The 16,708-nt window shown below is 33.5% G+C and overlaps 1 protein-coding gene across 2 annotated transcripts in view; it reads left to right on the plus strand.

The window, feature by feature from the left end:
* LOC108917374 (BTB/POZ domain-containing protein kctd15) overlaps positions 1-16,708 on the plus strand; it is a 64,626-nt gene that overhangs the window by 19,319 nt on the left and 28,599 nt on the right. For both annotated transcript variants that reach the window (XM_018723929.1, XM_018723930.1), the window contains exon 3: positions 9,291-9,482. In XM_018723929.1, the coding sequence (XP_018579445.1) occupies positions 9,291-9,482 (192 nt within the window). The remainder of the gene's footprint in view (positions 1-9,290; positions 9,483-16,708) is intronic.

Consider the following 16,708-nt stretch of genomic DNA (forward strand, 5'->3'; position numbering starts at 1 on the left):
AATTTTCTTTCAAGAAAACATAAGTTTGATTATAATATGCTACATTTGTCTTGAATAATTCCTACATTAATACTAAATTTTAAATATTTTATATATTTTAAGGAACTGGTAGTTTTGAAACAAATATATTTGCAGTTTATGATTAAGGTAAGAGATACTGTAGTTAAGGTCCGAGATAATAAATTTCAAAACTATAAAAGATTTGAATTAAATTATATATATTTACAAATAATATAAATTCTAAGAAAAATTATAGATAACAGCAAACATTTCACATAGTTTGACGAATGTATATACATTTGAATATAATAAAATAACATTTACGGTAAATAATTCCATTTAAAAGTATCTGCTCATTTGATCCAAATACTTTTTTTTAATGCACATAGTTAACCGCTAGACATGTACAGTAATGGTTGATGCTGTTCTCATCTACATGCTCCGCTGACTATTTCGGTTTAAGTGTGATAATTAGAATCAGTATTTTTTTTTGCTTTCAAATGTCAAATCGCTTTTTATATTGAAACTGCAAAAAGTGGGGATATGTTTTCCAACTGTTGGTGAACATTTTTGGAAGAATCAACATTATGGAGATATAATCGCTTCAAAATTGACCTTTAGATCTAAATATAATTCATACTCTTTGAAAAATAATAGCTATTGTTATTTTAACTGGTTATAAAACACAAAAAAGATTGAAATAACTGATGTAGGTGTATTAGCCAAACCCAAAAGTGGCATAAGGCGGGAGCAGTACCGCCGAAATTCACAGCAGACATTTCAATTTACCAGAAAAAAAGTATAGATGAATAAATATAAACATTTTCTCCTGAATTTTATATTAGAAATTGTTTAAATTGGCCAATCAATATGTTCAATGAAAGGAAGAGGATTCCTTTTCATAATCCTGTCACCTAAATTATTTTTTTTTCTTTTTCCTATCACTTCCAAATTAATCAGGCACCACGTATCACATTAATCTGAACTCGTTTCATGGAATCCGATCTTATCTTTGTTTCAGTTCCGACCCTTTTTGAGTTTGCGTGTTCCCTATAAACTAATTAGTAGGTGCCGAAAAAAAAACATACCTTAACGTGACACTGATTTACTTAGATCCAACTGGTTGATGTAGAAAACTATCCCCAATTAAAAAAGCTCTGTTATTTCAAGGAGATATTCTATTAAAGATATTTTTCTGTTTTTATTCGCTGCGCGTTTTGATCTGTACGGATACTTTCTATTATAAAACCGCACGACAAGCAGCAAACGACTGGAATCGAAACAACCATAGGAAACCATATTTTACGGTACTGAGCATAGTAATTTGTGTTATTTAAGTATCAATAACTTGTAACTCTCACTATTATTAAGACTTGACAGCCAACATTAGATAATAATAGTAATAATACATTTACTTTATTAAAATATAACGCGATTACAGTATTTTTTATTACTAATGAAAGGTAGTTGAAATAGATCGACAGGCACTTCATTTTTTGTATTGGTTTTCTTTCCTTGTTAACCACCCTTCACTAATTTTGCATGGCTTCCTTGACCAAAGCGCAATATTACTTGCTAATAGTCTACTTTACCACACTTTTGAATGGATGGCAACATCATTTTCGGCAATTAAACAAACAGATACGCGGAAAACTTAAATCTAGACCGCGAAACAAACGGAAACTAGAATAAATGCCGGTAGCACAATCTAGACACACTTGGCTAAACAGTTGTCAGGCGCCTGGGCGACTTGTTCCGTGACCCCACGTCTAAAAATTAATAAGGCAATTAATGCAAATATTCCGTGCCGCTTGTGGCGTGTGATTTGTCGATGTCGCGGTTAGAAACTCAAGTAATTTTCCGTAAACGACAATTCGACGACGTTAAATAGTTATAAATTTTCGCAGTACTGCCAAATATACGATTTTTGGGCCAGTTTTACCGTTATCGAAAAGTGTCAAGTCCATTAGGTTAGGTTTTTATTTTATTTATTAGTTTAAATGCGAAATTGAGCAAAACTGAGTCTAATATATATAAAAAGAAATTAATTCGTTTATAACAAGTTCCTAAAGTCATGATGAGGAAAGTTATAATATACAAGGGGTAAATTCTCCATGGTTACCGAGTTATGGTCCTTTAAAGTTTCTTAAGTTTGTCTACTATGTCATGCAACACCCTGTATGTACAAGCAACTACCACATACTACTGTTATAAAATAATACGAATTAATGAACTTAATTCTATCCAAAGTTGCTTATACAGTATTACAATGAAGCATACTCAATCTGAAGCTTCATGAATTTTAATAACTAAAAAGTAACGGAGGCTTTTTTATTCTCTAGTTACAAATCCGTGAGCTTCACAAGTGCATTACATATTTATTTATTTACCCAACATGATACTATAATTTCTTTGGTTTTAAAGGAATAATGTGGCCTATAAGTCACTAGTGAGTTATAAGTCATAAATCACTAGTAAGTTATGACTTATAACCCACTAGTGACTTATAGAAGTCATAATGTTTGGTTTATTTTTCTAGTTTTTATTAGAAAACCAATTTGAAACAGTAATAAGTCAACAAATAACCTAAAATGCTACAAACTTACAATCTACCTACTTATTAATATTAACATTTGGTAAAGCCGTAATTATTGGAATCATTTTGTGATTGTGGTAAGATAAGATAGAACAGGTTGCCCCTTTGCTTGTGCTTGCTTCAGGAGTCTGCACCCCTTGTATCTTTTTAGCAATATCAATTTTGCTTTCCCTTTCTAAAACCTTGAACTTTTTTGGTTGAAAATGTTTGTGCTTAGACTTTAGAAATGCCGCTAGTCTTCCGAATTTAGAAATTTTAATGTTCTTGTAAACTCTCAAAGTTGACTTCAACATGGAATATTTAGTCCACAATGTGGATGGAGCTAATTTCTCACTTAAATTGAAAAAATAAGCCAGCAAGACATCTTCAATTACACCTTTCACCCCTTTGATTTTCCAATCTTGAATTTTCTTCAGTTCTTTGTTGTATATAGATTTTGATTTCTCCGGAATGATGCCTGCAGTAGCCGCATTAACTTTCTCTAAAATTTCAGATGGAATTTCCACATTTTCCATTTTTTCAGTCTTGGTTTTAGGATTTCAACGTGATTTCAACTCAAAACATATTGTTTGTTTACTTACAACCCTTTAAGGCACAATTTAAGTTGACACATCCATTGTAATATTTAAAAATACATTAATTTCGTTAAATTACTTTTTCTGACAATTGACTACTTTGAGTTACTTTTATTTATTAATAAAACGGAATTCTATGAAAGTGTTGGATAAAATTTTGTATGGCACTCGTGTGTTACGTCATATAAGTCACTTGGTGACGCACTAGTACCATAAGTAACTATTATTTATAAGAATTTCTCTATATATTTTCCACGTCTCCAAATAGAAACCATATAAAATGCCGCAAGATATTTAGCAGATCATTGATAAAATAAAGAAACAGTAAGTCTCAAGTTGGAACCTTGAGGAATGAGCTTTATGCTACTACAAAGTACACAAGTGTCAATTTAGCGTAATCTGTCATAAAAATTCGTTTACAACGAACAATATTGCGTCTATGCTCGAGATATTACCAAAATTTAATTGCTAAGGCGAAGGAGATAAAATTACTGACCACTGGCTTGACTGATCTTTTCAGCCTATGGGTTTATTGTTTTGCAGGTGTCAAAATAGCCAAATAAACTAAGAAAAAACTTATACTGCGCCAAAAATAGATGACTCCGCTATGCTTAATGATACATCAGAACAGATAATTTTATTACGCGATCGTAACATGAAGTCACACCTACGTGGGTTGAAACAATAAAAAAAATTAGTGAGACGATATACCCCAAGGCACAGGCATCACCTTGTTGTTACGAAGACATAAATAAACATAAACCTGTTTTTTTTCTTCGAGAACACAATTTTAATTTGATTGCGCTCCGAGCAATCACTCCTATTATTCGAATAGAAGCAAATTCGCGTGGGTATAGATAAATTGTGCTCAAAATAACCTTAAAGTGGATTATTAGCTTTATTTTTTCCTTGACATCACCGCGTGGATAAAATAACAAAACAGTTTTATAGAGCTAATTAATGCAGACATTTAGATCCTATTACTAAAAAAGTAATATATTCCACCTTTTAACCTTTTTCACTAAAAGATAAAGATCTACTTTATCGTGATACATTTATTTCGTAGAAAATACGTATATAAAGTGGTCAATGAATGTTAATGAGACCGACTTGGTAGCCAATGATCACACCGTAAATAACGTAAATGGTACTAAAAAACTCAAGGTTGGACCGTGGTCTTGTGCTAAATGAATATTTAAACAATGCTTTTTGAAATCATAAGCTAATTTAAGTTCGTCACTAACTCGTTTAGCTAGTTACAAACTTCAGCATATTGCCAGATGCTGTGAGTGGTAGGTATCTATTTTTTTCTGAATCTTCAAATTCAGGGATGAGTTTTCAGAATTCGAGTCAAATGGGATGATGCTTATAACTTTTTTACCTAGTAGACATGAAATTAATTCAAATTCAATTTTTTTCTAAAACATCTTCGAGAGAAAATTCTAGAGAAACAAAAGATATCTAACCCCACGAATAAGATTTATCCGAAAAGTAGTTTTGAGATATTTGAAAAAAATAGTTTTTATTAACTTTAACACCCTATATGTGCCCTAAAAGTTGTTCGTCAACTATAATTTGCTACAAATACAACACAATTCATAATTATATGGGTCTGAAATTCAAGCCATTATCCTTATACAAAATCACAGTAGCCATTATAATCTTTTGTATCGGTTTTTATAACAATATATTAGATTTATACGACAAAGATATTTCTCGTCAAAATTAAATAACTAGCAACTATTGAGTTCAAATTTATTTTTTACTTCACTTTTAAATAAGCACAGGAGGCCTTGGAAACTAAAATTAATTACCTCTAAAGTCGTTATATCAATAACAAAAAATCGGAGGATATCCTCTTTTAGTTTTTTCTCTGTATTTGAGCATTCTACCACCAATAAAAGAATTAAAAATGATTTAATTAAATTACTCTTACGCTAAAAGTATCGTTCAAGGGTTGTTTTTATGAATTAACCAAAAATTCCATACCGAAAAAAGTACCTATGTTTTTAAAATAAAATGTATCCTCGTCAGTAAGATTTTCCCACATAATGAATAAAACACTTTTGTTTTTCTGATTATAGTCTAGGTTAAATGTGTGTCTACTAAATGTAAATCTACTTAAAAGTACTAATTTATTCAAATATACATACCTACCTAGATACTGTAATTAGTTCATTTTATTTATCAGTTTCCTCGAAGTCAGGGAAACTCCTACTAAACAATATGTTCACATGCATTTTTTATATAATGGTCTGTTATATACAAATATATTTTTTTTGAAGCTTAAATTAACTCCAATAAATCTTTAAATTTCCAAATACAAACAATTGACCTTAATAATAAAAATATACACTTTGTCCCAAAATTATTGCTGAAAAGTGACAATTTCTATTTACTAATTGACCTGTTTCAGCATTTCTTTTATATTTCAACTGTATTTCTCCCAATAAAATCGTTTCCTCGGTGAGTAAACATTCCGAAAATTCAGTTATTTCTCATAGCGACACAACGCAGAACATAGTCGACTTCCTAGTGCCGAACCGCTTCGGTTCGAATTATCGTTCCGCTTGGCACGCCACGAAATCTATTACAACTCGAACACATCCTCAGTCCCCCCACACCGGCTATTGGCAAGCCGGTGACGTAACATTAAGAATCCCCAGTAACAGGATACCATAACTACGAGCAACCGTGCGGTTCCTAGACGTTTCTAGCGTAACGCCTCGTTGAAATCTCCTAGCATTTGATACAGTCCGGACCCAGATGGAAAGAAATCCTTCCAGACGGGTAAAAAACGAACGAAGTCATTGCATGTCTGATCTGAATCTTGCTAAATGAAACGCTGTTATTGAATTATGACCGATAGTCCTTTGTTTAAGACCTTTAAGCCTGTATTAGGTACACGATGCAATTTAGTTGCAGCGACAAAATTGCGGGTATAAAATTGCATGCTTATTATCACCCAATGGGACAGATTCGCTGCAATTTGTTTAGTTTGCAGCAGCGTTACCAACTGTGCATTGTTAACATGTAAAATTTTTTGTATATATCTTGTAAACAATTTTTTATTCAAGCAAAACCTTGCAATAGATGAAAATTTAGAAGTAAATTGCTGTATAGCTTTAATAGTGGCTTCAACGGTGTTACTAACAACAGCCACGACCAACAGCCGACAACAGCTAGGTTGGTAATAAACAAATCTTCATAAAAGTAACTAGAATCCATGCAATTTTGTTGCACGGAATAGAGCATGTTCTAATTCATGCAATCCAGTTGCCGAGAAAAAACTGCAAAGTCTGATAAGAAAAATTTCATGGATTCTATCGCGGCAACCAAATACCTGCAACAGAATTGCATTGTCTGATACAGGCTTTAGAAGGACAAGAAAGTCTATAAATTCTATTGCCTGGATGAAATCGACTGGTGTCAAATACTTAGTAACAAAAGTGACGCCCGTCCTTATAGGTTTTGATTAAAGGGACAAAAACGAATCGAAAATCAAGAGTGGAAAATTTTCCGATTATTCAAAAAATTATTCAAAAAACTAAAAATAAACATTTGGACTGGGTTATTAAATACTTATGTAGTTCAAAGCTGTATTTGCTGCAGCTGTATGTTTTTAAATGAAAACTTATCATTGCCATTGCTGCATGACGTTCCGTTAGAAGTTAGACTAAATTATTGGTTTTAACATGATGGAGCTCCATCACATTATAGTTTACGAATATAAAATTATCTGAATCAAAACTTCCGAGACAGATGGATTGGAACAGAAGGACCAAGGCCTCCTGGATCACCAGTGCTGAATCCCCTAGATTTTTCTTTTGGGCTTATTTAAAAGAAAAGATTTATAGTCGGTATATTCACTGCTGTCGCGTTAACAGACCAAGAGATGCTACAAAGAGTTCATGCCTCAATGTTGAATAGTGATAATGAAAATTTTCCACTCTTGATTTTCAATTCATTTTTGTCTCCTTAATCAAATCCCAAAAGGACGGGCGTCACTTTTGGGACACCCTGTATAATTATTACATTGCGTTTCTAAAAATATTGATAGGATAATAAACATTTTTAGGGAATTGTTAGGAAAGCAGAAAGGTAAAATACAGAATTTTAATTATTTCGAAAGGTAGGTACGTGTGCATGTGCATAATATCTATGCTATAACTATTTATCAACAATATGGAATAATGATATGGTATAACGATTTACTAACGATATGATACTAACGATTAAAAATTGGATTCCCAATTGGATTTCTAATTGGATTTCCAATCTCCATAAAATCGGGTTGGATTTTTGGTACCTCTTCATGTGTAAAACTTTAATTAAACACACATTGCTCTGGTAGGTAATCAAAATCAAACAAGAAGAGCACATCCTGCATCTTCCACGTGACTGAGCCTTTCGCTTAATTTTGTTACGTAAAATGTTTTCCTCCTGTTTCCAATCGCAAATATTCGCTCTCAATAGCCATCTCGAAATTGGCGGATGCGAGCGATTTTTTACATATACAGGCTCAGACGGTTCAAGCGTATACATGTGGTTAAAATTATATTAATCGACAAATCACAGTTTTCGTGCAAAGTAAACGTTTTCCGCTACCTAGACTTGGTATTATTTCATTTTCATCCTTTAGGGTTCAACCAGGACCATACATTTTGCGGTACGCCAGAGAGAAAGTTTGCGCCCCTTGTGCCGTTCCTAACGCAGACTCGTCGTTAGATAAAGGCGAAAGCTGTGAACGACGCAACATCTGGATGGAATGGCCAGTTGCCTGTATTTTTTTAAATTCTTATTGTGGAACAGGGCTCTTGGTCCGGGGCCAATTGTTATGAAGCAGTGAAAGTGTAAGATTGAAAGAGACCATAAAAATTTATTGCGTATATAAGACATGTACACTGTGTCGTTTTGTCGTTTATCTTAGGTGACGCGCTTGTTTGACAACTTTTTTTTAGCAAGGTACTGTTATGGCTGTCTCTGTCGCCGACTTTACTGAAATTTTATGTCCAATGGAATTATTGATATTCTTTTTGTCTTCGTTGCGATTGCTATGTCCAAAGGTTAGTGCAGCTCTCTCGGTTTCGAAAATTCAATACCTTATGTATGTTTTCAGCCACGAAAAATGAATAACTCCTACGATTTGTAAATGTGATGCATTTCAATGTGTTTTTATAAGTAGGTAGGTACCTACGTATAAAAACTATATTTTTTGTAAGAGTAAATGTGATGTCACTTACGATGTTGCTTAAAATATAATTTATTTATTACAGTCTACATTACTACAAGTATATTTGTTAAATTAAAAAAAAATCATAGGGTAAATTACACCCTTTCCCCACACGGACCAAATATGTTGTAATATTTTTACAGTGTAGGTACTTTAATTACTTAACAACATACCCATTAGCATCAATAGCATAATTATTTAGAGCTCGTATAACTTATATGTAATTCGTGTTCAAAATTATGAACTGGCGTTATCTGTCGAGGTGGTAATCGATTAGTAAATAGAAGATCCTAGTAAACATTTAGATAAGCTGTTTAAGTTTTACAAAACACTTAAAATAAGCACGTATTTGGATACTCACTTTGCGCGTTTAAATTTAATAATTCTAACCAAGATTTCAAAATTAAAAGTGTTTAATTTTTTATTACCATCCGTTTCCTCTCCTATAAAACATTCAACTGATGGTTTATCAAAGCAAATATCATACTGCATGGAAAAAATACTTTTTCAAATCACTTGAGGGTTTTATAATTTGTTTTCACTATGCAGGATTAAATGTACTATTTCAGTGCCCAATTCCAGAAGGTAGAGTATCACTTTTAACCCTCCATGTATTAAATTTACCTTTAACAAAAACAATTGAACGTTTACTAATGTAACTTATGTGGTTTTTCAAAGTATCGTGACAGTTCTGTATTATTATTTGGTTATTGAAATATTTATTCTCATTTGTTACTTGAATGCTACAAAATTATACGCTGATTCCTGAATCCGACCCTGGCGTTTGCGCCATGTACGAATCACTCACGGACCTTGTATATAATACGCTATTATCCAGTGTTTACTTTGAAGTTGCTATTTGTTAAATCTTATTATCCTGTTTCAGGATGATGTCGCCCAGCAGCTCGCCCGCCACCTCCCCCACCATGTCCAACTCGTCGTCGCCCACTCCGCCAGCGGTCAACTACAACAAAATCACGGGCATCCCCTGCGTGGCGGCGGCCTCCAGGTACACCGCCCCCGTCCATATCGACGTGGGGGGCACGATATACACCTCATCGCTGGAGACGCTCACCAAGTAAGTGACAACAACGTACTATATCAACCAGCATTGAAACCACCAGACACATACCGGTGGAATATTTTTTATATTGTGCCGCAGGCAAATTCTTTTCTAAGGGTATAAGGACATTTTTAAATTTCTGAAACAATTACTGACGGTATTTTTTAATATAGTTTTTAATTTTGGGTGAAAAAGGGAGAATTAGAAATTGTCGACGCTTTTTCTGAATTTAACAAGTAATTTCATGACCAATAAAGTTCGCGATCGTCTCGTTGGGCGCATATCTCGCAGATCTTATCAAGCGTGGCACACCATGTAATACGGCTGTAATTAAAGGCTGGTATTAATTATTTCTAAATAATTACAGCATATGGCAGACGTTCTCCGGCGTCTATACAGCTCTAGCGGTACAGCATACATCGAGCCACTGTTTAATGAATAAAATCGCGTTAAATTGCGGTTATTAAAAAGTCCACAAACCGTACAAAATTCGTTTGGAACTCGGCGACCATTCAGCCAATTAGTTTGTCGTTAATATCTAATATTTTAATTATTATCGTTTCACTGACATGAAACATAACTGCGCGTAATTCGAGTTTTGATCATATTTCAAATTGAATTGAGCCGTATTGCAAACACGTCGTGTGGTTAACATAAATTATTACACGAAACTTCATATTTCATTAAAACGAGAAGCGATATTTCGCGTTTTCCAAATTAAATGGAATGATTTAGTTTCAAAGGCAGCAATATGTTTAAAATTAAACTGTAAAGGTTTATTGAAATTCATTTAATATTTCAATAAAGCAGCCGCATATCCCATAATATAGCTTACAAGGATTTTTAATTTCGATATTAATAAATATGGATATTAAAACGAATTCGCAGTGGATTAATATATACTGTTTTCAAGGACTGTTATTTACAATTTCAGGACTGACCAATTTTTGCCGGAAGACATAGAAAACACAGATTTTTTATATAAAAATTATATATTTTTTTTATTCATAAAATATACAGTACTTAGGTATAGTAAGTACACTGTAAAAAAATCGGCGTGAGTGAAAGCAATATATTAATTTCGAGTAATTTAAATGGCGCCGTGAAGATGGCGCCACTTACATATCGCTTCTGTAATCTCGACCACAGTTGATATGGTCCCGTTAGATGCTACAGAAAAGCGTGATCGCCAGGAGAACAGACGACGGCGGTGGGTCTGAGCTGGCGGGTCTCAGCCAGGCAGGACGAGACCCCGCGAAGTATCCTAATAAATCATTTTATAAATGATTTATTTTTGCACTCAATACTTAGTTAACTAAAAACTAAGTTTGAGTAGAAAATAACTCAATAACAGTTAAATTTAAATCATATTAAAGAAAAAGTCAACTCTAAATTGGTTTTATATACTCAGAATGTAGTCAAAAGTCGCTCAACTGATAGTTAGCAGTAACTCGGATTTGAGTAAAACTCACTTATTTCTGATGTATTCATAGTAATAGTGAAAATTTCACTCAATCTTGTGTGGACAGAAATTGATACATCATTGAGTAAAATTGACTGAAATTTGAGTGAAATTTTTTTAGTGTACGCATTCTTTTGTTGAAAATTTCCAGGACTGTTTCGCATACCTATATGGGGCTTAATTTCGTCGTCCTCCAAGAAGTGGGTGGTTGTGGGTTTCCTCGCATAAACCTTAGACTTCAAAAAGAACCTCAAGAAAAATCCAACGGAGTTAAATCGCATGATCTGAGCGACCAAAACGGGAAATTACACGACCAGGAAATTACTCAAACAGTATTGAATTATTTCTCGGACTGTATGGGATGTGGCATCGGGTTGTTGCAACTCCATGTCGTCTACATCCATACCTTGCAATTTAGGCACAAAAAACTGGATTGTCATGTGACGATAGCGAGCACAATTAACTGTTATTGGCTGATTATTGCATTGTCCGATGATTTTTTTTTGTTTAGCGCTCCATTTTTAATAACTCTTCATGCTGCTTTTTATTTTTCGTCGGCACAAATAACGCAAAATCCAAATCTTGCGCGAATTTTGGGACACCCGGTATATGAATCTGAAGCCACAGGCTACACTGAAAACAATTTCTTGTAATTTTACAAGTAATTTCACACGCATATTTTAGAAAATCTATAATTTGTTGGTAATAAACTTCACAATGTAAAAATAATCAAAATAACTGACTGACTTACAAGCACACAATTTTTATGAAAGTGTCTTAGAGTTCATGAACCACAAAATAATTTATCCGAACTTCACTAGATCCTAAAATTTAAATTGTACCCAATTAAGGATGCGATAAAACGGTCCTTATTCCTGTTTTTGAATACAGCCATAGCAAAAATTCAATGAAACGAACTTTCACATCATCGCTCATGTATTATTTGCATAAGTTTAATTGACCCAATCTATATCACGGAAAAAAAAATGCGGACGGAGCATATGGCATGCCGATGTGAATTCTTCGTGATTGGAAAAAACATAGTAATATATGAAAAGAGCCCGAGGCCTGCTATTTAGCAGTGTATTTACCTATGCATTTGAAATGGCTTTTGGACATTGAAACCTAGTAATCCCTGAAAATTCACATAATATATTGGGAAGGTTAACTTTCACGCAGAAAGTTGCTAATAATCTACAGGGTGGTCCGTTTTTCATGGCTCACCATTGGCATCTGGGAATCCGTAAGGTATTCAGGATGACTCAAATTAGAAAAAAGTTGCGCTTTTTCAGGTTCATTGAAATAAACTAAACAGATCAAAGATATCTGCTGCCGTTCCTGAAATATTTTGAAAAAACTGAAAATAGCAATTCTAGAAAATGCCATCTAGCGTCTTTATTTCACAACAGAAAGAGCTGAAAGGTGCTGGGAAGATACGAAGAATTCATTTTCGTCGAAAGAAAATTTCTACGGCCTCTAGTTTCAGTTATGCAACATTCAATTGTTTTTTTTTCTTATGGGCGCCAAATATTAGATTTTGACAGTAACAGATAGAGGATAAAATTACGAACACATCAATGTATAACACTACAATTTTATTTGAAGAATAACCAGAAAATTTAAGAAATCGATAATTTATTTAAAAAAGTAAAGTAATCTAGTTGTTCTTAACGTAAAACAAAAATCAATATTCAATAAAACAAAATACACAAATATTCTACAAATTCTACATAAATACTTCAGTGTCGTCCATTCTCGTGCAGACAAAGCTCAGTCCTCTAATTTTTTCTACAGCGTTTTGAATACTTTGTGGCGAAATAGTCCTAAATGCAGCAAAAACTCTCCCTAAGTCTTCCATATTTTCACAGGAACTAAATTTTATTTTTTAGACAAACCCACAGAAAAAAATCTAAAGGGTTGAGGCATGGAGACCGTGGAGGCCAAGCTACAGGTGCATGAGTGCCAATCCCATTATTTGAAAAGCGTCGATTTAAATATTGGGATACCATTGTAGAATTATGAGGCCCTATAAGGGAAGATTATCTAATGCATTCTGCATTTCTATCCTTAAAATATCTAAATACTTCTGAGAAGTAAAGTTACCATCAATAAGAAACGGTCCTATTATACGGTCATTTAATATTCCACACCAAATGTTGGGAAAATCTAATTTGGTGGCTGGTCTTTTGAACCAAATTTGGATTTTCTATGGCATAATAATGCTTATTTTTTGTATTAAATATGCCGTTATTTGTGAACGCAATTTCATCGCTCCAAATAATTTTCCTTATCTTTCCCTGAAACCATCAAAATCCCATCATCCTTCGTTCTCCATCTCCTGAGTTTTTGTACTGGTTTGAATTTATAATCATGGTATATACAATTTCCTTAAATTTAGAAATGACTAACACAATAAGATCAATATTACGTTAAAACATATTCGTGCTGGATACGTTACTGCTCTTCAATAAATCATTCGCTAAAAGTGTTTCCCACAGAATTTTAACGTTTAATTTATGCCATCTCTAAGTTCGCTTAGATACTACCTACCCGATGATACGCGCGATACCAAGAGGCCTTTTAATCGTTAATTTCTTATCGAATTCATGCGTGGTGAACGTAGATCCCAATTAATGGGGCAACTAGATCGTAAATACTGCAAAGGATACGGAGAGTTTCCTGCGAGATCCTGGCCGGATGATAACTTCTCGACAGTCGCTGTTTATGTGGCTTCTAATCAAAGGAAGTTAATAGAATATACCTCGACGCATTTAACACCTCGTAAAACGTAATTGCGACGTTATAAATGCGGAGGAATGGTTATCTCCGAGTATGCCATTAGGAAATAATTTGATGTCTTCACGACATACCGTGGTAGATATGACACTGGGTTATTACGTATCGCTTAACTTTTTTGCACTCCGTGGATAGTGATCCTAATTTCAAAAGTAAATTCAACCCTAAGAGTGACATATTTAGGTTTAAATTAACTTTTAATCCCTTCTTATAAAAACAAATAGTGTTTTTTAATGTACCTAATTCAAATGCTTGCCTCATAATGAACCAGAACATCGCAATTAATTTTTTTTTTAAATAAGACATATAACAAAATCTCTTCTTGAGTTAATAATTGAAATGAATGTTGATAATCGAAAGCTAAGCCCATCATAAATACAGTGTGATGGAACAAAATACATATTTTTTTTGAAATTTTAAAAATTCGCTGAAACAGGTCAATTAGTAAATAGAAATTGTCACTTTTCTTCAATATTTTCTATTTTTTTGAGAGTTTGACAGACCTACACTGCCCTATTTTGGAAAAAGACCGTATGTGCAGTTTTGTGACAAACTGAGATAATTACATTTTTGAAATCCACATCGCATTATGCCCGTCTATAAAAAATATCAAAAATATCGTTTTTGTTTCTTTAAATTTAAAAATCTGTACATTTTAAATTTCTAATATTGTGTCACTCTTATTTTCTTCGTTTTGCTAAAAATTCCACAGCTATCCTCGCAAGAAATTGCATGATTTTAGGTGATAACACAAAAAATAGTACATAACGTAAAAACTAGAAGAGATTGGTATAGGGAACCCTGATACCGTTCGAAAGAGATTAAAATTGTGTATCAGAATATAGAAAAACATGCAGGGTGTTCCATTTAAAAAAAACCGACTTATGAAGGTTTGAAGTTAACTAAACTCGGCATTAAATTTCTAGCACCCTGTATGCAATTAAGCCACTTTGAAAGTATGGATGGAAAGCCTAGGGGCTAGCTATCCTCCCTATAAATATTGCTGCTTTATCTTTCTTACTATAAAATACACATGGTTTGAGGCCAGTCACTGTTTCTCTCCATTTTTTTGAAAAAAAATTAAATATCTCGAAAACGGTTAATTTTAGGAATAGGGAAACTTCATAAAAGTTCACCTAAAATAACACGTAGAATCGGAAATCGCAATAATATATAGGGTGTCCCATTTAAAATAAGCAAGTTGATGGCGACTTCCTGTATAACCGGAAGTGGTACGTGGACGCCATTATTTTAATTGAGAAGGGTATGCCCGAAAACCCGGTATCCCAAATTTTCAAAATTCAAATCGAACTAGTCTCTGAAATAATTCTAATGGGCCGTCACCGGGAGACACCCTGTATGTATACCTGACATAACATTAAAAATATTAAATTCTGCAGAATCCACAGTTCAGAGTCTGAAAGCCAAAACCTTTTCTATTGACATCCATTGAAAACCAACAAAACTAAAGTTTATTTAGTGGAATACAATTTATTTTACATTTCCTGGCGAAATCAACATACATTATTATACAAACAATAAATCTTTGTTTTCCAAACAATCATTTGGCATTCGCACAGTTTTAAAATTTATAGAAATACAACGCAAACTACAATTACACGCGATACGTAGTTACGTCCGCTCCATAACAGTTTGAAGTAACAGCAGTGTAATACGCTTTCAATTTAAAAGCACCACTGCCTCGACCAATTAACAACGACCAGTCCTTCTTCAACCGCTACCGTAGCGTATCCGTAGACGAGTTCAACACCTGGCTGCGGACCGCCAATTTATGATCCGTAACGGGTTTGGGACAGCTATTTCTGTCCATCTACTCTACTGTGTGTCTAATTCAGTCTAAACGACTTTCATAATGATTAAATGATCGTGCTTTCACGGTAGTTACGGTGTATAAGAGTAATAAAAGATAATATTCAGCAGCAGAGTGGAAATACATCAAACTAAATACGCATTTGGACAGTTTTACTTTCTTGGGATTTGTTTGTAACTTTACACTTGTTGGAGTCGTATCTTTCAGGCGCGCCTCAGGGTTAGGTACTTGGCCCAGTGTTATTTAACCTTTTCATTAATGATGTCGCAAATAATTTTAATGTCCTTTTTGCTGTACGCTGATGATTTGAACAGTTTGGGCTTGGTGAGAATATGATGTGTCAAAAATCGACCAACTTTAAATGTTTCTTAAAACTAATACTATTGGGTTTCACTACATGTTAAGTGTTGGATAGATATGGCTGTGCAAATGGTCTATGAATTATACAATAGACACATAAATCAAGGGATATTAAAAAAATCCCAAAATTTTGGGTGATTTTCAAACTTGGAGGGAATAAAGGAAGAGGAGCTTCAAGTGTCTAGTTTGCGGATCTGGAGTTTAAATTTTTTTTGAAAATTTTTGCTTTTCTTTAAAAAGGCTTATGGACTTCAATTTTTTTTTTTGTAATTTCATATTAAAATTCTTTTAGTGCACGACACTGAGTTATCGTCAATAAAAAAAAATCATTTTTGACTTTGGCAATTAGTTACTCGGGAAATAATGGTCGTACAGAAAATCCAAACAGGATTTTGAAAACTACAAAGTCGTCATTATTGGTTTTTGATAAAAAAAAAATCAAAAAATATTTTTTTTATGAAGACGAGCATTATTTTACAAGAGAATGAAACGATTTCCCATGCTTGTACGCATGGGCAGGAAGTGTGGTTCAAGGATTTCGGCGATGTACCTTTCGGCAGTCAATGGTTACCAACTGGGTTCAGGTATTAATGGATACGTCTGTCCGTACCAGAGATCAGCGTCAACGTCAAATAAACCAAACTTTTTTGACGTTTGTGAAGATACGTAAAAAAAAATTGAAAAAGATAATTTTTTTCATCTTTTTTAGAATCATGAATCTTTTTTGATGAAGAAAATATGGATTATTGCTAAAAAAACGTTTTTAAGTTAAAAAATTGAATAAAAAGGGAA

The sequence above is a fragment of the Anoplophora glabripennis genome, unplaced genomic scaffold, assembly GCF_000390285.2.
Source record: "Anoplophora glabripennis isolate ALB-LARVAE unplaced genomic scaffold, Agla_2.0 scaffold4, whole genome shotgun sequence".
In the NCBI taxonomy this organism is placed as follows: Eukaryota; Metazoa; Arthropoda; class Insecta; order Coleoptera; family Cerambycidae; genus Anoplophora; species Anoplophora glabripennis.